Raw genomic sequence first — 24,007 nt, forward strand, 5'->3', positions numbered from 1 at the left:
GGTATGACGCTCGATTTAGCCGTGGCCGTACGGGAGATGTTGAAGGACGCTTTTCATCCAGGGCAGTTCACTGTTGCGAGGTGTGTTCTCAGCAGTCGCTTTACCAAGCCTCGGTTACACTACCGACAGTATTGCGATCCAGCAGATGCATATGGCAGGTTGCCTGGGTTCTTCAGCGGAGGAACGAAAATGTCTCCGAACGTGAGACAACGTGCAGACATGTTCGCCGGCATTGATGCTTCAATCTTCAAGGACAGGCAACCTGCAAAAGGTGTGGCTGGCTCAGGACACGTGCCTTTTGTTCAATAAGCGGGATGGAAAGCCCGGAAGGTACCTGGCCCATTTGAAGGTTGTGCTTGACTGACCCGTCCTCGACTAGTATCAGTTCGCTTTCATTCTTCCTTGTCGCAGATTTAGGATTTTGCTGTCCATTTCATCAGCCACATTTATTCGTCGCTGCTAGCTTTCTTCTTCTTCTTCTTTCTCTTCTTCTTTTTTTCTTTTTCTTTTACCTTGTCCCTGTATTATGTTTTCTATTCTTCTTCACCTTCACCTTCTTGGACTTCATTTTTGATCACATGGTTCCCGCGGCTGGAAGGAAAACATTGGCCCGAGTGATCAGGATACACATTTTGGCTTGAAGGGCATGGATTGGATACTTCAAAGGATGTGTGCATACCCCGTCGAAAAGATGCGATGAAACGAAAGGAGAAGAATGGGATTGGAATGAGTGTCGAATGGGGGAGGCTTGCAAGATGGCGTCGGGCCTAAACACCCGTCGATCTTGTCTGATCACCAAAAGCCTTGCCAGAACCGGAGAAGTCTCTGTCTAGCTTTTGGCCCTTCCCCTGTGACTCAACAGAAGAGATGTTTTTGATACCCTACACACAATATTACTTGCTTTTACTCGTGCTTGTCTATCTTGTTTATTTCTGCTCACTGCTGCGGTGGGTTGTGAATTCGCTTCATGTTTGTCATTGCTGCGCGGGACTTATCAAGTCTCTCAAGCGTTGAGTTATGTTGAGCGTTGAGACATCTCTAAGCGTCAAGATGGGCCGGCGTAGCGTAGTGCCAAGCCCCCGGGCCGCTGCAAGACCCTGAGGCCTGGATAAGTGTAAAAGCTTCCATTTCGGGAGGGTACCATGACGAGTAAAGGAAGGTAGCGGAGAAGAAGACGGAGGATCCCGAGAGAGAAAGTGTGAGACGAAAGCGGGTTTTACCAAAATGAACATTTTGGTGTTTTTCTCCGAGACTCAAACGCTTTCTCGCTTTTTTTGAACCATCGTGACCACGACGCACATATTCCATCCAAGAGGTGCTCCAGTTGGCTCAGGACAAGCGTAACTACCTGTTACATGTTGTTTTCTTTTTCTTGGACGGCCTAACTTCGCTTAAATAGTGTACTCATCAGGTTCGTCAAAATATTCCTGAGGTAATCTCCTCTCCTTCAATACTAATTTCCATCAACTCATACTTTCTCCTTGCGTCCTTCCGTCTCTTTCGGTTTCCCCACAACCATGATTATCGTCATTCTCTTTGCAACCAAGAGCGGTGTCATTCCGTCGTCACCCTGACCAACTTTATGGCGCCCCCTATCTAACAACATCACCACAATATTGATATCCCCTCCCAAGATTTCACTAGATATAGTACAAAGCTCTTCTTCCTCTTGGTGCCACATGGTTTCCACGGCGGATGATTTACCGTGTTCTGGGAACCCTCCAGCTTATCATCAAGTAAATACATCACACTTCCTTTAGTTCCCCAGACAAAGCGCAGCATGGATGCCGGTGCAAGATACCCGACTCTGTCAATCGATCGTTCTTGCTCATGGACGTGGCTGGGAATAACTACCTGTGAAAACCCCGCTGGAAACACATTCATTAATCTGTCTGATGATGCTAAGTGCATAATTACTCTTCAACCATCACTAAATGATAATTTTTATTATTTTTTCTATGGGTTCTATTCTTTCTCGACTCCCCAGCGGCCAGCAAGCGTCTGTCTGTAGTGTGACGGGACCAGAGACGGACGGACGTCCTTCTGCCGTATTGCCGTGTTTGGTATTCAGAGGTAGAAAGCTGACTTATTTGAAGGGGATCGAGTAGATCTTTCCTTCCTTCTTCTTCTTCGAGACCTCGGAATCATAACATGTACAGCACCGTGGAGCCACTGGGTGAAGATTATACTTCAATGCGGTTAGTCAGGACGTCGTCGTTGGAAAAAAAGAAAAAATAAAGGAAAAATAAAAAGAAAGAAAGAAAGAAAGAAAGAAAGAAAGAAAGAAAGAAAGAAAGAAAGAAAAAACAGCTGCCATCGGACCCTGTTTTGGTTTAAATTCAAGATACTCGAGACGTGTCGTCACAAGCAATTCGGGAAGAAGCACTGTATTGAGGGTGAGTAGGTAGGTAGGTTAGATAGGTAGACCTAGGACTAGCTGGTTGGCGCTTGCTGAGGCAGGTCCAGTCGAAAATCATGGTAAATCAGGTGAAGTTAGAGGAAGGCAGGGTTTGATGCGATTTTTGCGTGTTGAATGAATGAATGAACCTTCCTTCGGCATCTCCCTCGTTTTTTTGTTGTTTTTGGTTCTTTGGTCCAGGCTAAGGTAAGGTAATGCTGTTGCTTCCCCCTCAAACCTCAAAGGACGTAGAATTTTCGATTTCGTGATGAATTTCTCTCGAGCTTTTTTTTGGTGAAATAGAAACCAGTCAGTGTAGCTAGTGTAGGTTGGAAGTCAGACCGAACCGTAGGAATGATGGGGTCCTCTTTCTTAACCTCGTTCGAAATGCATAACGAGGACGAAGAAGAACAAGACGTTGTTTCCAACTAATGTTTAGACTTGCAGGTAAGCACTATCGTAAACTCGTAAACTGGCTGTGTGATCAATACAGAACCTTGGTAAATTCACTTATCCCACGCAGGCAGCTAATAATTCGGGCCTAGTTGTTAGTCATGACATTACAATCAGAGTATGGTGCTAACAGGTGGAGAGTTCGATGGAGCGAAGTTCCTCCATGACTGATTGGAAGAAGATGTCTAACAAAATACCCAAGAAAAGACCACCCTACAATAGGTATTCGACCAAAACCCAAGCCACTAATGCACCTTCCAACATCCTCAAATGCTGGACCTACAGAACTGAACTAACTAAGGCACATCATCGTGGTGCAGATGGTACAGTGTGCTTGTCGACACTGGGGCGTACTGTAGTATGTAACGGGACGGCCCGCCCGCCATTTTTCAACTTACATAGTTTCTCGGCTTGTGCCAGGATACCTATGTACACTACCTCAAGGACACTAGCGCTTAGTTGGCCCCATCATGTCAGTGAAAACATGTGACTTTCCTTTAGAGAATCGCAAGTGATGGATTTACCCGACTGGTTTACCAGAGGCTTGATAAATTGGGGGGGGGGGGTTGGTTTCAAAAAGAGCGAGTGACGCGCGGGCGAGTCTCGTCTCTTTCTTGTGGAGCCAAGAGGTCTTGCAAAGGTTATGCTCAGGAACTTTCATCATCATATTCGTGTCTAAACTTGGCCTATAACTTCATCCACGAAAGCCGTCGTCTATATGTATCCATCCAACCATCACTTCTCGAGGGACACACAACCTCTACGTTCCATAATCCGTCTAAATCTTGAAGTTCACCATAGGCGGCACGTTCAACACCTCCGCGCCCCTGTCCCGCAAAACGTTCTTGACCTTCTCCTCCGCTTCCGCCCAGTTGGAAGGCGGCTGGCCCTTGAGCAGGTCACCGATGCTATTTTGCCAGACAGACAAATCGTTAGCCAACCATAAAACCATCTGCAGAAACTGGAAGAAAAACAAACATACCCGGACAACAGAATCTTGGTCTTCTCCTCAATCTCCGTCGGCGCCACAGTGGACCTCATGCCCGCCACTACCTGCCGCGTATAATTGGTCAAGGCCTTCCGGAAAGTCACCTTCAGCGCCTCGTTGCCAGCGGCACCCGTCATGTTGGCAATCGGATCACCAGGAATGGCAGCCATGCCCATGTTCAGCAAGGTCTCGCCAATGTAGCGACCGAGCGTGGCGTCCTCGAACTCGGCCAGCAGCATCGGGTCCTCGATCAGGTGTTCCTTGATCTCCGTCTCGACCCAGATGCCAATGGGCGTGGCGATGCCGGCGCCGATGACGGCCCCGACCGACTCGCCGAGCATAAAACCAACGACGACGCCAACACAGACGATGGAGCTGTTGGCGCACTTGGCGAGCGCCCGAGCGGCGTGTTCGTGGTTGCCGGCGGCTTCGTGCACGCCGGCGATGACGAAGCCGATGAGGGGCACGCCTTCAAAGGTCTTGGCGAACCAGCCGTCGCGGTCCCAGAAGCCGTCGCTGTTTGTTTATGTTAGTTCGCAAGATATAAAGAGAGAGAATGCTCAGGGGAAAAGAAAAATTCAACTTACTGCCTGACAAAACGAAACTTGCCATCGTCGTTCATGATGCAGATAGCCAGGTTCATTTCTGCATGCTGCCAATTCTTGTCCCAGTTCGTCAGCTCGCCCTTAAGAGTAAGAGCGCCGGGCGACGGATCGAGCGTGAGGTTTCTAGACGAGTACCAAAAGTGGTTGTCTTCGGATTGGAAGGAGCCATTCTTGTTGGCGTAGTGATCGTTGAGATCGATCTCGGCCACGTTGTACTTGCCGTTGTAGCCAAGGACGAGACCGCGCAGAACGCTGCCGTCAAGGTAGAAGAAGGAGCCAGTCTTCAGAATGGACTCGTGCCTGTGCAGTAGATAGGTGAGCAAGAATATTGGTAAACAACAAGCTCAAGTGTAAGAGGTGCCTTTGCATGTGTGTAAGGGTAAAGAGGGAGCGACTGACATGTGCTGCTTGAACTTGAGATCTCCATCATTGTTGTAGATGATCAGGTTGAGATCAATCGTTTGCTCGTCACGCCAATGTCCCGAAGTCATTAGCATCTGCGCATGGAGGACTGAGCCTTCCAGGCGGACATTTGTAGCACTATCAAAGAATTCTTCTGTTTTGGTGCTAAAGCATCCATCGTTGTTGCCAATGTAACGGTTGAGATTGATATCCGAGGGTATCCAGTTACCATTGTGGTCCTTGCAATCGGCAGAAAGTACTGGTCCAGTGAGTTTGACGTTTCGACAGCTGTTGTAGAAAGCCATGTTGGTGACAAAGTTAGCGATATGTTAGGTTGGGGAGAAGAATAATTGGAAGGATGAGATGACGTGCTGCAAGAAGAGACCAGATGAGGTGCAGAAGACCAGGCAACAGAGATTGACTGGCGGCAAGGTTTATATATCTTGGTTTTACAGAGTCGACATGCTTCTTCCTAGTAGCACCCATCACGAAACTCTGGCTGAGAGCCGCGGACCAGGCATCTCCGAAAGGTGAAATCGCTCGAGGGCCGTCAAGAAACCAGCTCTGAATCCACCAGTCGATCACTGCTAGATGTGTAGCCAGCTCAGGTGCTACGGAAAGTCTTGAAGTGATAGGTCGAGTACAGCATGAAGCTATCGTGTCGATCATCGGTATTCGAGTCTCTTGCGTCCTCATCAACAAGATACTGCCAGCATAGTTTGGCTCGATGTTGATGAGCTGAAAAGGGAAACCAAGACGTCAAAGTAGTAACTCATTGCTTTTCAAACAGCAAGAGGCCATGTTATCGTTGGCTTCGTGCGTGCTGAGTCGAGGAACGTCCGGGGAGTTTATGCTGGATCCAGCACGGGGCCTTGATGTGTTGGTTCGATAAATGCCAATAAGTTCTACCAGAGCTTCAGTTGCATGCTTTAGCGTTGATCAAGAGCTCGGCTGTCATTCATCCGTGGTGGCGACCAGGCCGCCAACCGCCCCAAAGGACCCTTATGGCCAGCTTGCAGATGACCCTGATCGCCAAGGAAGACAGATCACTTTGATCGACTGTCAAAGGCTGTATAGCTCGATACTAGTTCGTCTGTTAACGTGGATCTCCCGGCTTTTGTTTGGGAAGAGATGTGCGATGGGGAAAACATTACCGATAAGTCACCTCGCTTGCAACGAGCCGCCCGCCCAGTCCAGAACCACCACGTTCACCACCACCACAAAATCTTGGTTGTATCACGGCCGTCATCGTCTTTGTTATTTCTGTCGTTGATATTGTTGTTGATGTTATACTTGTTGGTGGCTCATTTGTGCATAGTTTGTATCTCGGGCAATACAACGAGGTGTCAACCCTCAAACCGAGTGGGCACTCACTCATCAATTTGATAAAGAGATTCTGCCCGAGCACTTCAACTACCGTCAATTCTGATTCAAATCAGATCTGCCTTATTTCCCATACGATCTAGCAGATCTGGGAAGCACCTGCATCGGCTGCATGCAGGGCAGCCAGCGGGGCCGGTAAGCTGAGCAAACCAATTTAGAACGACTGGCAAGTCTGACACGCAAATGACGGGCAGCCAATCGAGCGACACCGCATATACTAACTATGTTGAGCCTAGTTCCCGTGTTACATAGATCTGCTTCAAATGAGAATAAGCGGTGGTAAGAGAGCAATCATCGCCCTTTGTCGAGATTTTGGGTTCGTAAAGATCAGTCGGTTGTAGACCCCTTGAATTGCGCCACGAAGAGCAAAATGAGACAAGAAGGCAAAGATCAAATGCCAAAGCCAACTTCAAAAACGGACTATAGTACACTGCGTTGTTGGGCAGCCAAAGAGAAAGGACGAAAACATGAAATATACATTGATCAGCCCAAACGCAGTGGATAAGACCGAGAAATAGAGCGAAAGGTGATAGAAAAGAAAAAAGAAAAAAGAAGAAGATCACATCAAGCGTATTGGACGAGCTGGGAATCGAACCCAGGACCTTTCGCATGCTCGGAAACATGCTAAGCGAACGCTCTACCAACTGAGCCACACGCCCTAAGGAGAAACGGAGATGAGAAATGGACGAGCTGGGAATCGAACCCAGGACCTTTCGCATACAGGTGAGTATGCTAAGCGAACGCTCTACCAACTGAGCCACACGCCCAAACTATGTTATTGTTGTGAAGGCCTGCGGGAATAATGCACAGAAAGCCCGAGTCAGGGCACCTCGAGATTACGAGCACAGGAATCTCTGAAAATGATGAGTACCCCGTGGGTGCCATTGGGGCCAAACTCGCAGGAGGGGGAAGTGTTTTCGATACAACTGGAGAGCGTAACTAGCTAAAGGGCGAGCTGGGGAGGGTTGGTGGCACCCGGTTCGGGAGGTGATGGCGATCTCAGGGACGGGGATGATGAGGACGGGACGAGTGACAGTAAGTAGATGAGCAGAAGTGTCTGAGGTTGACTGAACATAGTTGAGGCACGTAGATGTCCAATCGGTCGTTCTCGGCCTGGCCACCGAGGAGTCTCGATTTTCCAACAGGATATCTGCCTGGATCTAGGAAGCTCTGTCGACCAATCCGCTCCCAGCCATCAATAGGTTGCAATGGGGAAAAGAAAAAGAAAGGAACCCGTGGCGTGAACCGCTCGATAATGAAACGAATCTCTGCAAGTGAAGGGTGCAAAGCGCCTGTACTGACCAGCGAGCTGCAACAAGGGAACTTGATCGTAGGCGCTCATGACAGCCACTGCTCGGGATCTCACGACCGCATCCCGCACACTAGGGCAGGCAGCAACAACTTTCGCTCAGTGGGTCCAAGATGATGGGCGCACGGGCAGACGACAGATCATGTACACGTATGACATTCCAGCCCGTAGTGGTCAATGAAGACCTCTCGTCTATTCGTTGGTCGATATTGGCCGTGCTTATCCAACAAACCAGGCCCATACAGCATCACTTGAGGCGTCTAGACTGTTTTGAAGGCTCGGAGTCGAGCTGGTGCGTCGGCGTACTGAACAATGCCGTTGACTTCTCGGTAGCCACGGTATACGGCTTGCCATGTAAAAGACCCGGGAATGTTTGACAGGCAAAGACGAATAGTGATTAATCACCGACGCGGGTTGTCTTGCATCATAACGAATACTGGTTTTTGTCGTGGTCGTGATTTGATAAATCAAACCCGTCAATCCTTGCACCGATCAAGGGCTGATGCTATGTAACTGTGAAGATAAATCAGCTATGAGTTGTTTCCCAGGCGGGCATATACAAGCAGAGAGTTGTTGCCAACGACGGGAAAAGAGATAGGGCGGCCTCTTAATACCACTACATCTGGCCCTTGACCAGCTGGGAGAAGCGGCACGGACGGAGCTTTTGCTGTGACAACGAGGCACGACTTCTTGCCACGGTCACAGAGGACAATTAGTCCAACGAGAAGAATGGATGGGCTTGCTGGGCCACAGAGCCTTGCCGTCCTTGAGTCATGGTGTTCAGCCGCATGAAAAGGCTGAAGATCTGGACTGCGATGATTGCGTAAACCTCATTCCAGAGCCAATGTTGAGGGGTATGCAAGGAACGTGTGACGATTGACCGGCCAAAGGGCTTCGAGGAAGAGGGTTGCCGTATGACTATCGAAGTGAGGCTGAGAGGCTGGTGTAGTCATGTTCCTAAGCCATGTGGGTTGTGGTGTAGTTGGCTGTATCCGAATGACATCCTGTTGTGGGGTGGTGACTACACAATCGCCAAACTTGTTGGACGACTTCCATTCTAGATGACAAGGCAGCAGCCAGCAGGGGACTTTGCGTGGACACTGACAGCCTTTGCCTTTGACTATAAGGTATTCGAGATGATGGGACAATGGAGAGGTTTCTGCTGGGTCAATTGGAGAAATATAAGATGACGATGATATTGGGGAACAAGAGGCTGAGGAGAGATCGATGTGACGTCCAAGTTGTCATGGAGGAGAAGGAACTGAATCAAGGAGGAGGGGACTGGAGTTTTGCGGGGGAGAGGGAGGACTCCGGGACAGCCCCTGTGAGGCACAACTGAATTACACGTGTAGTGGAGCTAAGCCACAGAGCCACAGTGTTTGATTGAGGCCCCGCCATCCCCGCTAAACCGTTGACGCACAGCGACTGATGAGCCAGTCGGTGTGTCCCGAACGTGACTGCCGCGTTTATTACCTAGTATTCTCTTCCTTCGATTGCAGTTTCCCTATCAGGCACCTCCGCTTTCAGGAATTGGTGCCAGGCCACAACAACAACAAGCGCCTTCTCTGGGCATCGCCAGTCTAAACCTCTTGGTTCGTTACTAACTGAAGTAACCATCGTCGGCCTCTCACCTTGGCTGACACTCAGTTTGGAGGGGCACCTCACCGAGTCGAAGCTAGGTACATACGTCATCTGCCTTTCTGGTGTTGGGTGCCGCCGATATCGTCCGTTTCCTTTGGGCCATATCACAATCTTGTCCTTCGTCTGTCCTGGGTTTTCGTTCATGACTGACACCGACACACTCGTTTGTGCGGCCTTCCGTCGTCATGCACCGTCCAAGTGGAATAGGAATGACTGTTGACCTTGACCTGAGACACTGCCTACACCTTATCTGAACTACACGAGATCCAGTCATACCAGGTACACCTCAACCAAGTTCTTCGAGACGACACCCATCACCCTCCTGGCATACACACACACCACTGACCAAGAACACCTTCCTGGCCAACAGCTCCAGGCACCAGGGCACCAAGGCAGCCCTCCCCCGGCCCCTCTCTCCCCATGGGGTATGGACAACACCAAGGGCAAAAGGCCAGGGGGGGCAACAAACGTTGTTGTCCCAATCATGTCGGCGGCCGCCCTCATGGTAGCCTTTCCGACCTGTGATTGCCCTTGGAGTTGCGGCTGTATCTTGGTCATTGCTTGTCAAGGACACATTCATGCAGAACCTTACATCCGTGTTAGTCTGGACCTTTCGCCCTTCCCGGGTATGTCATGATCAAGTCAACCTACCGTGGCATTGCTAGACGCCTCGCTCCGGAACCGGGCCTTCAGACGTGCCAGTGTTGTAGTGTTTGGTGACCTTTGTGCCACACACACCTCTCCATCCATCCAGTCCTATCACAACATCATGCTCAACTATCGTCATTCTTAAACAAGCCGCACCCACCTATCCCACCTGCTTCGTTCCCCCTTCCCGGCCACCTTTTTACTTCTCTCAACTCCTAGTGGTGAATAGCAACGAACACCTGCAGCAGATAACCTGCATATTCCTAGCTCAGCCCTACCAATCACTTGCCCTGCCATCAACTATTAGTCACCGTCTTCCCACGAGCCATCGATAGTCCCCTATCTATAAGACACCTTCTTCCTAGCACACCATCATCATCATCATCCCACGCCGGCCCTATGCCTGCTCATCGAGTCTTTATCGAAACCCGAGCGGTTGACAGGAGCCCACGAAGTCCAAGAAGTCCAAGAAGCCCGCGCTATCAACCCAGAACCCGAAGCGAAGAGCGCATCTACGTCTACCGGGACGAGCTACTGGCAGACAACAGCAACAACAACAACACCATGACCGACCACGACCGAGTCCTCCGGGAGGCCTACGACGAAGCCTACCGGCAGAACCAGAACCTGCGCAACGAGCTCCGGGCAAAGGACCTCGAGCTCCAGCAGAAGGACGCCCGCATAGAGGAGCTCAAATTCGACAACACGAACCTCCGGCGCTCGCTCGACAGCTTGTCCAACCTTGACGGACTTCAGGAGGACGAGATCCATAACCTGAAGCGCAAGAACTCCAAGCTCCGGAAGGACAAGGACGATCTCAACGCTAGAGCCCGCGAGCTCCGTCATGAAATGGATGCCAAGATTAGGCCTATGGTTGACCAGATTAATGCGCTCAAGCAGGAGGTTGCGAACTGGAGGTTGCAGTTTGAGTCGGAGAAGCGGAAAAACAACGATCTTGAGCGGCGTTACGGGAGGTTGCGTGAGAACCTCGATATCCACACGCAGCAGAGTGAGGCCTTCAGGACCCAGAATGAGAACCTGAGGGCGGAAAATGAGCAGCTTGCTCAGGTGCTCGAGTTGGAGCGAAGATTGAGGGTTTCTCGCTTTTGAGGGTCGGCTTGGCCGGCGGTTGATGGGTGTTTTTTTTTTTTTTTTTTTTTTTTTGCGTCTCTCTTCACATTCTATCCATTTTACGGTGGGTTTGTACGATACGATTCTTCCCTAGTACGCTTGTGGTTTGGTTTCTTTTCACTTGTTCAACATCTCTGCGACGACGATACCCTTTTCTTGTAACCAAGTATTTCATCAGTTTCACTTTTTCACATCTTGAACTTGGCGTGCAACAGAGACCTCAATTGGAATGATCGCGTGTAGAATATTAACAGTCCCCTTACTTCTTTATCTTACACCGTTCCACCCACACAATAGACTACATAGACATCTATTCCATAGCCTCTTTCTACTTTCCTTCCAATTCGCCTGATATTCCAAGATCAATCCCAGTTACCTACCACCCTAACTACCTTACTTTTTCCTCAAAACCCCGTGAGCTTATCATCATCATCATCATGTACCGACATCATGTACATGTCATGCAAGCCATCGATGGCCATCGGCTTTTGAATAAAATGAGCGACTGCACAATGCAGAAAAAGTTGTGACTCCTACACGGTATGACTCAATTGGGTAGATTCCTACCTACCTACCAACGAAGTCATGTGTGGTTCGTGCGCCGCCGTGTCATGTTGTGCATCACCACATCCGGATCCAGCCGAAACTCGAAAAAAAGGTACAGCTGGGGGACTTACATACATTTGTCCTGCACAAATCCCACAAGTGCTCTGGATAGCAGTTGGACGATCAAGTTCAGGTGCCCGTGCTTTTTTTTTGTACATTCTCTTTTAGGATAGGATATCTTGATCAGAAGGGACCCTCGCGATCCATACGGTACCTAATTTCAGTCAGTCATCCAAGTATAAAGATGGCCCGCGCAAATTTACACTGCTCAACTATCCTCTTGATAATGTATTTTTGAGACTTTTGAATCTTCCCATGCATGTCTTTCATGTCAGGAACTGGATATTTTATTGAGTAGTAGAATCTCTGCTAGTTCAGTTCGCATCTGAAGTACCAGACTGTCTGGAAAGACAATACAAACTTGAAGAACACCGCAGAAGACCACCACCACCACCACCACCACCACCACCACCACCACCACCACCACCACCACCACCACTACCACTACCAACCACTACCTCCTCACCAATAAACTACCACGAACTTACTTGAAAAGCAAGCCCTCATCACGCACATTTCTTGACAGCGACTTACATATTGCTGCACGCAGGGGAAAACAAACAGAAGCATGTAGACCTCAAGGGAAACCCGCTCAGCGTCAGTGGATGGGTCCATCTTTACACCTCACCTCACCTCACCTCACCTCACCTCACCTCACCTCACCTCATCCTACCTACCTACCTACTCAACGGAAGCATCTCGCTTGAAAAGACTGATGGGCAACATCCTACTTGGTACTGAAGAAGTTGGAAGTCATGGTAAAGTCCCTTTTTAGTATACGTACGTATGTCGTAAGTGAGGCCGAGCCAATCACATCCGTTTAGTTTGTAGAGTTTGAATGATTTTCTGGTTTTTAGTTCAGACTGTCAGACTGGATAGTTTGAACGGGACCAACATGTGACAAACATAAGATAGTTCTGTGCTGAGGAGATATGCTCGGTAGCGGTAAGTTAGTTGTATGTACAGTAGTTCGTAATGCGGGAGGCCCCGCCAACTAACATTCCACATAGGTTGTGACGAGATGAAAGCCTTGGTGGGTAGTAGTCTTAATAACTTGGTCATGGATACCGATCGATGGCGATGCGTTGCGAAATGAGGGGCAACTGAACCCTAGAACTTAACGAGGCTGTTATTGTAGTTACCTGGGTATGTAATTGAGAGATAACTAGGTACCTACCTTCTGATATGTTATTGACCTTTTCTTTGAGAGTTGAGACCCTTCAGTTTAGCGCCATCTTGGGCTGTACTGCTGTGTAGGTAGGTAGGTAGGTAGGTAGGTAGGTAGGTAGGTATATCCGTGAAACTTCACCCTACCCTACTATACTGACCTACACTTACCTACCTACATTGATCGCATTTATTCTGCACCAACGTTACGTACGTACATACCTAGAGGTACATACCCACAAAAAGCTGAATGTGAAAAAAAGTCAAAAAAAAAAAATCACATTGGCGCAAGAAACGGATGCAACCGGATGCATACGCAACACGCAATAGGTACGTACGCACGCAGTACTACGCATTGCAGTGTAGATTGCGATTGAGAATGGGACTAGACGCAGGAGAAATGCACAATGCACGAGACCTGTCGCTTTTTAGAAGGCACTGCACTCAGTCATAGAGCTTGCAGTTGTTGTCCCCTGCAGGGCAGGAGACAATTGATGTGGGGATAGTAATGGCTGGAGGAAGAGTCCGGGTTTGATTGGGTTGGGTTGCGTTCGCTATTCAGTTAGATGTGTAGAATGTGAAGATGTAGAGGGTACTTTGTGCCCGCCTGGTGCGGGGCATGAGGTGAGGGGAACGACGGCAGGCAGGTAGGTGAAAAAGACGGAGTGAGGAGAAAGTCTCCCGAAGCTCCTCCGAACTCTTACCTACTACCTACCTCTACACTTATATTTACAGTACGTAGTGATTCACTTGCAGGTTGGATGAAATATTCACTTTGTCTTTCGCCTCATGGCAAACACCCGTGGCACGGAGTTACCTAACTCTAGTGTAGTTCGAGATCCTCCACGTTTTGCTCGTGGGGTTTGTAGATACAATCGTGAACGCTTGCTGGCCTGTAAAACAGAACTGATCTTCAACTACAACTACACACTAGTGATTTTGTACATGAAACCCTGCATATTTCCTGCCTGGGAAGTGGCGACAAAGTCTAGAACGTGGGCATTTCAAACGGCTTAGTACATACCTAGTTATCTTTACTACACTACGAATGGCTATATGGCTGTGCCTATGACTTGCATACCTAGGTAGGCTTCCACTGGGGCGATTCACGTACATAGGTGAGGGGAAACACATTATCCACATTTACACTAGGTAGGTATGCATACCATATCACAAATCCGATTTGAGGTCTTATGCTTTCTGCCTGCGATATACAGTTCCAGAAGCGGATACCAACATGGTAGTAGTTTGCTAGAAGTGGAACATGGAAGAGCCTCGGCATCTTAGGCAGACAATGGGCTTTCTTTTTTTTTTTCTTTTTTCACTTTGGTTCACTGCAGTGTAGATGAGATCCGCGGAGATATGCATCGACGTTTAGGTAACAAGGGATTGAAACGAAGCAAGAAGCCGAGGGTGGATTAAGTGTATACATACATGGACGACACAGGACGAGGCTGTGTTTTCCGTCGGCATTCTTCCCGGCTTTCTGTTACTTCTCTGCTTGAAAAACAACATAGTGAACGGTAGAAAGCTTTGATTTCAGTGTGAGATAGCCACAGACAGAACCATCAAGCACTCTTATCATCACAATGAAGGGCGAAGGATCACTATGGTCGATTCTTGGAAGTGGTCGGATACCCCCCTGTTGGCGCTAGGCAGAGATGGCTTGGCGAACTGCCGCCTTCTTCTGACATGAACCCCACCCGGGTGAATGTGCAAACATCTGAGGTATTCTCGATCCGATACTGTGGCTAACGGAAGCTCTGCTTGTCTCGGCGGAGCTTTGCATGATCAAATCAGTCGGCCGCACACAGCTAGGTATGTATGTTGTACGCGAAGAAGGGAAGTGAGAAGCGAAAGGCATCGTGATCGGAAGGTGGTCAGGGTAGTTGCTTGCTTTTGGCGTGTCGGATCGAATCTAAACGGCCGGCTGGCGGCGTGATGTATCTCCGAGACCTGGTCGACATCGTGGCCGCCAACGGATATGAACTAGAAAAAAAAACAAGAAAAAAAAAAGGCAGGTGATGAGAAGATGGAGTCGCGCTTTTTGAACTGCGCATTCTTTGCGCAGGTATAGAATGATTAAGGAAAAATTCGTTGGGGATAGAGTGAACTTGCCGACCTCAACAAAGCGGGAGAACTAGGATGGTGACAACCTCCGGGCCTTAAGTGGCCGATATTTCGCCTGCTGTCTTTCTTATCAGCATAGGATGTCCGAATGAGCAATTTAGCCTGGATTTTCACACACTTCTTTCACCTCCCCCCTCTGATCTTGGCTTCCGGCGACGTCCATTACACCCACTTAAGCGAGGGTTGGATCTCGACCGGGCCTATCAAATGTGACGATTTGATCGAAAGTTGCCAAAATGGGGGTGTGCGATGTCGGCCGTGGTAGACCCTCCCCTCCATCTGTCTCAGTCTTTCCACTGTTTCGAAAATGGCTGTTCTGCTGAAGGTCATGTTCCCATCATGTATCTCTACAACCGGCAGTGTGGCCTCAGGTTGTAGTGGCCGGTGGAAATGATGGGCCAGTCAGATGCCCTAATTTGCACACCTTTCCACATCCTCTTTATTTGTATGACAGGAAGAGATTTTGAAAAGGTGTCAAGTCACAAAGACCACGAGGTGAGTTGGAGATAGCATATTGCAGACTTAAAGAGCGAGATGCAAGCCAAAGACGCAAATGCGCGAATGCATCAAAATAAATTGAATGATATGGACGCCAGTGGCGGATAGACGGGAGTAGACGGAGAAATAGATGAAGGACTGACAAACATGGAGCAGTATATACTGCATGGTTAGTATATCTCTGGGCAGACTAGAGAGATGACGGCTGTTCCTCGGCGCTCTCCCGGGCGTTTTCCCTGCTCGCCCTCGACGCAATTCTTTGCACCCCCCTTTTCTGTGATGATACACAGTAAGTGTGTAGGTCGTGGTGTCGGTAGCATCCCACTCCCCGCTTGCAATGGTGCGGTCGACGGCGGCGATGGAAACTGGAGGGGAGGAGGAATGACGAGGGCGGACGATGGAACCCCCGAGTGGACACTACCTCTACATAGATATACTGTCGCCTGCGTCGGGGCTTCTTGTTCCCCGGGTGGAGCACGTCGCCGTCGATGGAGCCGTGGACTTGCGGTCCGGGTGTGGACTCCGTCTTTCTTGGCTCCCGTCGGCAACTCCACCAAACCATTCTCCATTCGCTTCTTCGTAGGGCTGCGGGGAGAGCCAGGCACCCTCGCTCACCTTGACAGCTCAACGACGTTAGCCGGATGGAGACTGGCTGACTGGAGACCGAGAGAAACGAACACGGGAGCTTATGACTTGCATCCCTCTCCCCAGATTGGTAGACAGTGGGAGTGCGTCGCATGGCAACCTTGAAGACGGGAACAGCCATCGACTTGCAGAAGAACCCCGTGACAGCCCTTTTCATTTCTGATGCAGTAGCAGCCGTGGCAGCTGGCCTTTTGACGCGCGCCTTTCTGCCAATCTGATGGATCCAAGTAGCGACAGGTCGGATTCGGATGCCCTAGACTGACCCGCGCTAGATTAGCTGATGCGACCTCACCTTTTGAGAGATGGGAGGAAAGAATAAAAAAATTTGTAAGCCCCCTCCCCCGAATGACCGTCGCGACATTTGGATCCGCGTCGAAGAGTATTCTCACGAGAACCAGCCGCCATCAGAGAAAAGCATCCCATTTACGTGTGGTAACACGGGCCATGATGAATTGAATCAGGTGTTAAACGAAAATGGGCTGGCTGAAAGCGGTCAGGTCGCGAGATTTGCAGTTGCACAAAAGACACACGCGACGGTGGCTTCTTCTTTTCTCCCATCTTTTTCCTGAAATGTTGAAGGAAGGGAAGACGGAGACGGGAAGGAGGGTGCAGTGGAGCTCCTGATCATCGCGGGTTCACAGTGTGGGCCCGCGGGGTCATTCGGAGTGGACTTGGCGGCGGAGGAGGCGGGGGTACTGTAGCGGACGGGACCTTCCACTGAGCAAAAAAGGAGGGGGCGTCCATCAACTTCCGTTGAAGATGGAAGTCAGCCATTTCTACATTTCCTGCCCGTTGTCACCCACACCTCGGGCAACTAGTACGAACCCTGGAAATCTTTAGTTCTCTTCTCACACTCACAGCGCCATCCAACATCTTGAGCGTCACACCAGAACTCTCTCATTCACAAATCGCCAACAAAAGTCGAGCGACCAAGATCGCTCACGAGCGCGGATTGAAAGCCTCGACGACTGCCCATCAGACATCTCTGGGGGAGAGATAGTAAACAAAACTAACCGCAACAATCTCGCGATAATGGCGTGCGACGCTTCACAAACAAGACAAGGGACGACGGCAGTAACAACACCAACAACAACAGTGGCTCCAATAGGTGGCAACGCATGTGAAATTTGATCTGGACGCATACGATCAAATAATCGAATATGTAGCCAAAATAAAAATTGAACAAGAAAAAGAAAAGGTTTGATATTCTCCGGCCGAGACCTTTTCGTGTTTTGGGCAAGGGGAAGGGTCCTTTTTGGAATCCCTCGACTCTTTTTGGTCTGGCCGCCCTACTTGCACTTGCACTGCACAGCACGCATAATAAAGGCGGGTGCGCAATGCGTCAGTCACGGCGTCTCCTACATCACAGCCGCGCATCGTGGGCCAGAAATAGCCAGGAGACGTCTCACCAAAACCCCCCCCTTTCCCCTGCTTGTCCGCGCCCGTCAGACGTCTGTTTGCGCAACCCGGACGAATAGCTTCACATCCACAAAGCCGCGCTTCCCCTTTGTCGCTCGCCTCATCATGCACTTCCTGACTGGTGCTTCGGAATCGAGGGCGCAGTGAAAAGGCTGGATTGGGCAATCCACTCAATCTATGTTTGGACTATCCCCAAGAAAACCACAATGGACATATGTATGTAAATATCACTGTAATGGCGACACAAACCATGGGCAAACGGACGGTCCCCCATCAGCTATCCATCTATCCGCCCATGTGTGCAAATGGCATTCAGAAACACTACCCAGACCCACTTCGTCCTGCCAGTCCGCACTCAGCACACCTATACCTCTATGCACCCCCTTCCTCGCCAGTCTTCTGGTTCGCCAGATTACTGAAACGGCCAAACCAAGCCTCCGAGGCTAGGGAAATGGCTAAGCAAAATCCAGGACTCGCGCAGGACACGCAAACCCACAAGATGAGCAAGATCGCGAGAAAGCCAACGAGCATCCAATTTCCGCAACTGCAGCCAGGCAAACGAAAAGCCCTGATAGTCGCCGGCATGACATGTCCGACTCGACACTTGTTGGTCGCTGTTGTTCTGTCAGACCTGGCTTGGCCGTCTCACCAGTCATGGCAAACGACCAACCTTCTTCCGACTTTTGACCATTTCCCCAAAAGACGCCTTGGTGAAAGCCGGAAGCCGGACGTGTCAGGATGTGGCTGTGCCGCTGTGGATCTGCTCACCTATAGTGTATTACACACCTACCCTGATCGCCGCTTTTGCTTCTCTGGTCTTGTCAGAGCCTTGCGGTGATTATACGGCCCAGTTGCCCCTGAAGGTGAACATGGTGGCTGCGTGAGAATCGCCTCCTGTTTGATGCCCAGTGTTTCCTATGCTCTTTTGCCCATAGGTGCACAATTGACCTTCACATGGGGTGTTTGCTGTGTTTCCCAACCCTGCCTCGCCATGCTTGGGTTCTGTTCCAGGGGGGTCCGACATGGTCCGCCGATCAATGGATCCCCGACCCATGGAATTACAGGGATGCAAGTAGCCAGTACCTAGTACACGTCCTTGTTTCCCTTTTCGTCACCAAGGTAAGCCTCGTGGTCGGTAGCCGGCGCGAGCTGCCTGGATGGTGGCTCTCTCCAGCTACACTACAGCATCGAGTTCTGGATACAAGTTGATACCTGGCCAGAGTCCTCCTGGCTTCTTTTGCCCCGTATGGCATGGTTCCCCACTGTCACCACCCTTTCCCGTTTCTTCCTTGTGCCATCTGCTTGCCCTGGCTTCCACCTCTGGTTATCCAAGGTGTAGTCGTAGTAGTGCGAATCCGTACCCCCTTCCCTTGTGTTTTCTGACGATTGGGCTTGCTTGGTGAACTGCGGCGTCGAAAAGGCAGTGTTTGCCCCGAGACACGGTAGTCGAGAAGAAAACAAAATAAAAACGTTCTGGTCGCCCGGGTGACTGACGACGGTGAGACACGCACACATTTTCCACCCATTTCACCAGGCATCTCTCTTTCTCATTCCTGTCCCAGGACCTCATACCTTCGGCGCTTTATACCCTTGACTCCCAGCTCCGCTTATTGGCCCAACTCCGGGATCCAGACTGGCTTTTCGGTGCCATTGAGGCCCAACCCAACCAAACAGAACAGGGCAGCATCAGCATTCCTAATCTTGCCCGGTATAGTCTTGTCATCCGCCGTCCCGCCCGTGGACGTCACTGAGCAGAGGTACCCTCTTGTACGCGCAAGCTACCGAGTCTACATAGTGTACTTGCATCTCTGCACCCCCTGCCACACCAGTCCTGATCAGTCTGGCCACAGTCTGTCCTAGCCCTAGTCTCTTGTCCTTTACCCAATTTCGGCGCGGGCCTCCCATCCATCCCCCCCCCCTGCCTCAGTCTCTTTTGCCCGCAACCCTTTCCTCTCCCACTCTCTCTTTATAATATAACCAGTCGGGCACCTCTGCAGCACCGTCCCTTCTTGCGCCGTCAAATCAGCACAAAACACATCTTTGCACTCTGCTGCTTCTGGTCTAAACACCCTTCAGCCTTCCATCACCAACCTACCATTACATACGCTTCCGTCTACGGTTACAGCTTGCTACAGCTATCTACATACCTATCCGTACTCAAGGCTACTACGACGCCCGCAGCAGCCATGTCCCACAAGAAGGTTGGATTCCGGGACGACTCCCCTTCGGGTGCATCCCACTACTCGGATCACCAGAGGAGCGATTCCGGGGTCGGTTCTCTAAGTGGTAGCGACTGCGGTGTTCCCAACAGTGATCGTACCTACACACCCCGTGATTACGACGACCATCGGGACGCTCGTGAGATTCTGCGCCTCAAGAATGAGTTGACGCAGGCAGAGGACAAGATCAAAGATCTCCAGGCCAAAATCCAACACCTTGAACGACTTCAGGTATCCCACAGCCAGCTCAAGATCACTCACAAGGAGGTCATTCAGAGTGAGGCTACACTGCAAGCACAACTGGACGCGAAGCAGAATGAGAACGAGGTCCTATCCGATCAACTCACCGAGCTAAAGTCCAAGAATACCGAGCTAGTGCAAAAGAACAAGGATCTTACGAGCGAAAACACGCAGCTCAAGGAGGAAAACAAGAAGCTGCGGGAACTCGAAGACGCCAAGAAAGCCACGGAACTAAAGGACCCCAAAGAGTCGAGCGAATCCGTCGATTCCGAGAAGATGAAGAGACCCCGGCGCAAGAGCATGTCCATGCCCCCGCCATCCGACTCATCGGAGGACAGGAGACCTCGCCGAAGCTCGAGCCGACGTGCTCCACATAGAGAACACGAGAAGTTGGACATGGACAGTGAGTGGGAGCGACAGCTAGAGAGGGAGCGACAACTGGCACTGGCACACGAACGACCGGTCATTGACGAGGAGAAGGAGCGTCTCCGCAGCCGCTTCCGCACTCGGGGTGACGACAACGATGCCAAGAGCAGCAGCCAGTCTCTCCCATCTCTCCCGCCGGCCACCATCAGAGGCCAGCCACGGAACAGCCAGCGTGATAGCTACATTGAATCTTCTGGTCGCGGTGCACCCAGACCACAGGTTCCAGGCCCTCAGCTCGTGTCGGCGAGAGATGCCTACGACTACGCCTATAATGCGCCCTCTTATCCGGCACCACAGTACGCGAGCATCCGCGAGCCAAGCTCTGCTGTTCCTCGGGCTGTGGCACATCATCCAGCAGTCTATGTCCAGGCGCCTGCTGGCTACGTTGACAACCGGTATCCCACCGATGATGACTTCCGTTATCAACAGGCGATCGCTAGCGCAAAGATGCCGCGGAGGTAATCAGTTTTTTTGATCAATCGCCACGGCCATCAACAAAAGCCATGCTCATTGTAACAACGCCCGTCATTGGATACTTTTTTTTCTTTCTACCTCGTCTTTTTTATTACTTCGCCGCAGCTGAGACCTCTTTTCTGCGTTTTCACCATTGCATGCCAAACATCACATTTGAATCCCCTTCCCCAATTGGCAGTCTTCGGATCTGCATCTGCACCCGGCGACAGATTGGGCTGTCGTCTCCTGCAAGGCACCTCGTTTTCGTTGGACTTTCGATATTGGCTGGTCAGCAAGGTTCACGCGTGGGCAGCAAGGAAGCAAGCGGACCTCCCAGGGGTCTGCCAGCATGGCTGCACCGCCCTCTCCTCTGTGCCTGATTGACAGGACAGCAAGCAGTCTGCCGCGCGCCAGCGGTAGCAGCACCCATTCAGGCACTGCCGCCATTCACACCCAAGCCTGACGGCATCCTCCCCTCCAAACAAAATCGAGAGGACGCTGGCCCCACGATCGCGCACTGCACACTCAAGCAGGGGTCGTCTTCTGGCGCCTCGCTTCCATTCTCTTCTCGGACCGCAGTCAGAAACAGAAGAGAAAATTTTCATTATTTCCCGAACCCCCTGTCAGCCGTCCAACCCCGCCATCCCCAATCGGTCAACTTGCGTCCTTGGTTCCGTTCGGGAATCGGAGGGGCAGACCACCATTCGGTCTTAGTCAAGGGGTAAGGTGGGCAATCGGCCCGTCGGGGTTCGGGTGGGCCCACGGAAGGAACAAGCTCAGAGAACAAAGGAAGGAATCAAGGAACTTTAGGTTCCAACCGTGGCCAAGCGAGGTCAAGGCCAAGACGGGAACTTGAAACCATTCTTCTTCTTTTTTTTTTCCCTTCTCCTTCCCTCTCCCCTGCCGAGCTCTTCTTCACGTTTCCCACGTGTGTAAGGTGTCGGCTCGGGCTTTTTCTTACTTTCCCGGAGACGTCCTTCGGTCTCCAGCACCACTGCCACCACCACCACCACCGACTCACCGAAACACACGAGACACGCACAAGCCTAATCACACCATATGTCAAAGTCACAATGGTCACTGTGTGTCAGTCTCATCGTATGTACCTCACCACGGTGACCGCGGTAACCACATCGATGGAGGACGTCCCGGTTCGGTGCCTGACCGACCCCACCGGCCGGCGACCCCACTTCGGGATCTCCACTTCTTTCCACATCGGCATCGGCGCCGAGCCCGGGGTCCGGTTGCAACTTCACACCTTCATCCGATACCTCGCTCGCTCGCTCGCGCTTTCGAGGTCCATCTTTCGTTCTTCTTCCTTTTCTTTTGTTTTTCTTGGTTCGCACTTCCTTTCTTCTTCTTCTTCTTCTTCTTCTTCCTCTGATAAAAGCACATTATACCCCTACGTCCCCAAAAACCATGTAGAACATTTTCATTCTTCATCATGTATACCCATTCATACCCCCCTTGTTTTTTGTTTCTCTCGCTTTTTTAAAGCTTGTTTCATTTGTGATTACGGATTAGACGGATCGGACGTTTTAATGGAATGATGTCTTATGTACCTTGAGTGGATGTTATGTTATGTACTTGTGGAATGGGCGGATGAAAAAAGAAATGTGTTCATGTTTTGTAACGAATGGGTATATAGATGGGGTAGTCTAGAAAAGTGTCGGAAAAGATGGGCGGAAGTACGGAGTCAATCCAATGGTTTTTGTGGTTCGCGTATAACTTTCTTGCCCCTTTATGGTTTTGATAGTGAATTGGCTCGGCGAGCAGGACAGAGTGCGATAATTCGCTTCGATACCTTAACTTGACTCTAGACATATCCAGTCTGTATCGTTGATGTTTGACAATTACAATCTTTCACGACATTCCCTCGCGTTAGCACAGCGTTATTGTCAAGTGTCTTGTAAACAGTTGGGCAAGTGTAGGTCTTTGGGGTGTAGGGCTTCTTCTTCAGACACACCTCCTCAACATTACCTCACATCCCCTGAGCCCATCCAAGGCGGTGGCAAAACATCCAACTCAACCAAATCTATCTTGGTCGACAGCTCCGCCTCTCATGCCATATTTCGTTATCGGGTCGCTCTACTTCTTGCTCGGGACTGTTCCAGTTCTGTGGTTCTGTCTTCGGGATGTCCTAATTCTAGTAATGGGTTAGCAAGTTTGTTTTTATCTCACCGGAGTACCCTTTACAGCACTCGGCGCCAAACTGAGATATCAATGGGATTTATAGCAGCCTGGACATGGATACCTAGTCTTTCATTGCTAGATGGATCTTCGATAACGGCTACAGTGAAGAGGGACCCAACAGGTTAGTGAAGATCCGCTTGGTGTATGAGGACTTTGATCCTGAGATAGCGGACTGTTTTCCTTGGTTTTTTATTATGGAAAATGGGGAAAAAAAAAATATAAAAAAAAATACTTCAAGTTCTCAAGAACTCTTGGATGCGTCGAGCTGGCCTCCTAGTGAATGGTATTGATTTTAATGTAAGCCGATTGTGCCTTACGAAGACGGTGTTCACATATTCTGACTCACTCATGGGAACTGAACCTTTAGAGCCCTGGTGTTTCACATTTACGTCGATCTGGCTGGTTTCACCATGGCGTCTGTCGAGGACTAGTGGCGCGATCAACAGCGAGACGCTGCCTACTTCTGGCAACCTACTAAACAAGCAACAGGATAGAGGACATGTTCAGGGGCTACCATGACTAGATAACTCTCCTCGCATACTCAATACGCTACATCAGAGTCCCGCCAACCATAGTGCCAATGGCGTCATCATCATTTGAGCAAGCACCCGAAGTAACGTGAGGATCAAGAAACGACATGAGCGACTTTGCTAGAGGTAAGGAAGGAATAGCAAACGGCGTCATCTTACATCTACTTGGTCTTCTATTTCATCCGAACAAAAAAAAAAAAAAAAAAAGAAAAAAAAGCACAATGACCCCAAGACGTCGCTCGGCCAGTAAGTTGCTTGGTTCATCGTCGAGAAGTCACAGGAGTTAGGCCGACGCTTTGGAGGCAAGCGCTCGCGGCTGCCCGTGGAAGTGCACTTTCATTGGATCCCTGACCACAAGGATGAACTCTCCGTACACAATATGGTGGACAACCTGACGAGTGCCGCTGGACTTTCGATCATCGGTGCTATTGGTCCCATACATCGGATGCCCTCATTTGTTTAG

The 24,007-nt window shown here is 50.3% G+C and overlaps 5 protein-coding genes across 5 annotated transcripts; 3 read left to right on the forward strand and 2 right to left on the reverse strand.

Annotated features, from left to right (window-relative positions):
- Positions 1 to 3: 3 nt before the first annotated feature.
- NEUTE1DRAFT_102245 (uncharacterized protein) lies at positions 4 to 309 on the forward strand (the record flags this gene model as incomplete). Its single annotated transcript, XM_009854226.1, has 1 exon — positions 4 to 309. One exon carries the CDS (start codon positions 4 to 6, stop codon positions 307 to 309), a length of 306 nt encoding a protein of 101 aa, XP_009852528.1.
- A 3,188-nt stretch (positions 310 to 3,497) lies between these two features.
- On the reverse strand, positions 3,498 to 5,226 carry NEUTE1DRAFT_123386 (uncharacterized protein; the record flags this gene model as incomplete). The annotated part of the gene is made up of 4 exons (XM_009854227.1): positions 3,498 to 3,759; positions 3,834 to 4,355; positions 4,427 to 4,744; positions 4,844 to 5,226. 4 exons carry the CDS (start codon positions 5,149 to 5,151, stop codon positions 3,630 to 3,632), a joined length of 1,278 nt encoding a protein of 425 aa, XP_009852529.1.
- Positions 5,227 to 10,226: 5,000 nt separating this feature from the next.
- Positions 10,227 to 10,937, forward strand: NEUTE1DRAFT_123387 (uncharacterized protein; the record flags this gene model as incomplete). The annotated part of the gene is made up of 1 exon (XM_009854228.1): positions 10,227 to 10,937. One exon carries the CDS (start codon positions 10,227 to 10,229, stop codon positions 10,935 to 10,937), a length of 711 nt encoding a protein of 236 aa, XP_009852530.1.
- Positions 10,938 to 18,433: 7,496 nt separating this feature from the next.
- On the reverse strand, positions 18,434 to 18,736 carry NEUTE1DRAFT_102248 (uncharacterized protein; the record flags this gene model as incomplete). Its single annotated transcript, XM_009854229.1, has 3 exons — positions 18,434 to 18,485; positions 18,574 to 18,647; positions 18,686 to 18,736. 3 exons carry the CDS (start codon positions 18,734 to 18,736, stop codon positions 18,434 to 18,436), a joined length of 177 nt encoding a protein of 58 aa, XP_009852531.1.
- An 897-nt stretch (positions 18,737 to 19,633) lies between these two features.
- Positions 19,634 to 20,830, forward strand: NEUTE1DRAFT_123388 (uncharacterized protein; the record flags this gene model as incomplete). The annotated part of the gene is made up of 1 exon (XM_009854230.1): positions 19,634 to 20,830. The coding sequence occupies one exon, from the start codon at positions 19,670 to 19,672 to the stop codon at positions 20,828 to 20,830; it is 1,161 nt and encodes a 386-aa protein (XP_009852532.1).
- Between the last annotated feature and the right edge of the window lie 3,177 nt (positions 20,831 to 24,007).

This window comes from Neurospora tetrasperma, assembly GCF_000213175.1.
Source record: "Neurospora tetrasperma FGSC 2508 unplaced genomic scaffold NEUTE1scaffold_4, whole genome shotgun sequence".
In the NCBI taxonomy this organism is placed as follows: Eukaryota; Fungi; Ascomycota; class Sordariomycetes; order Sordariales; family Sordariaceae; genus Neurospora; species Neurospora tetrasperma.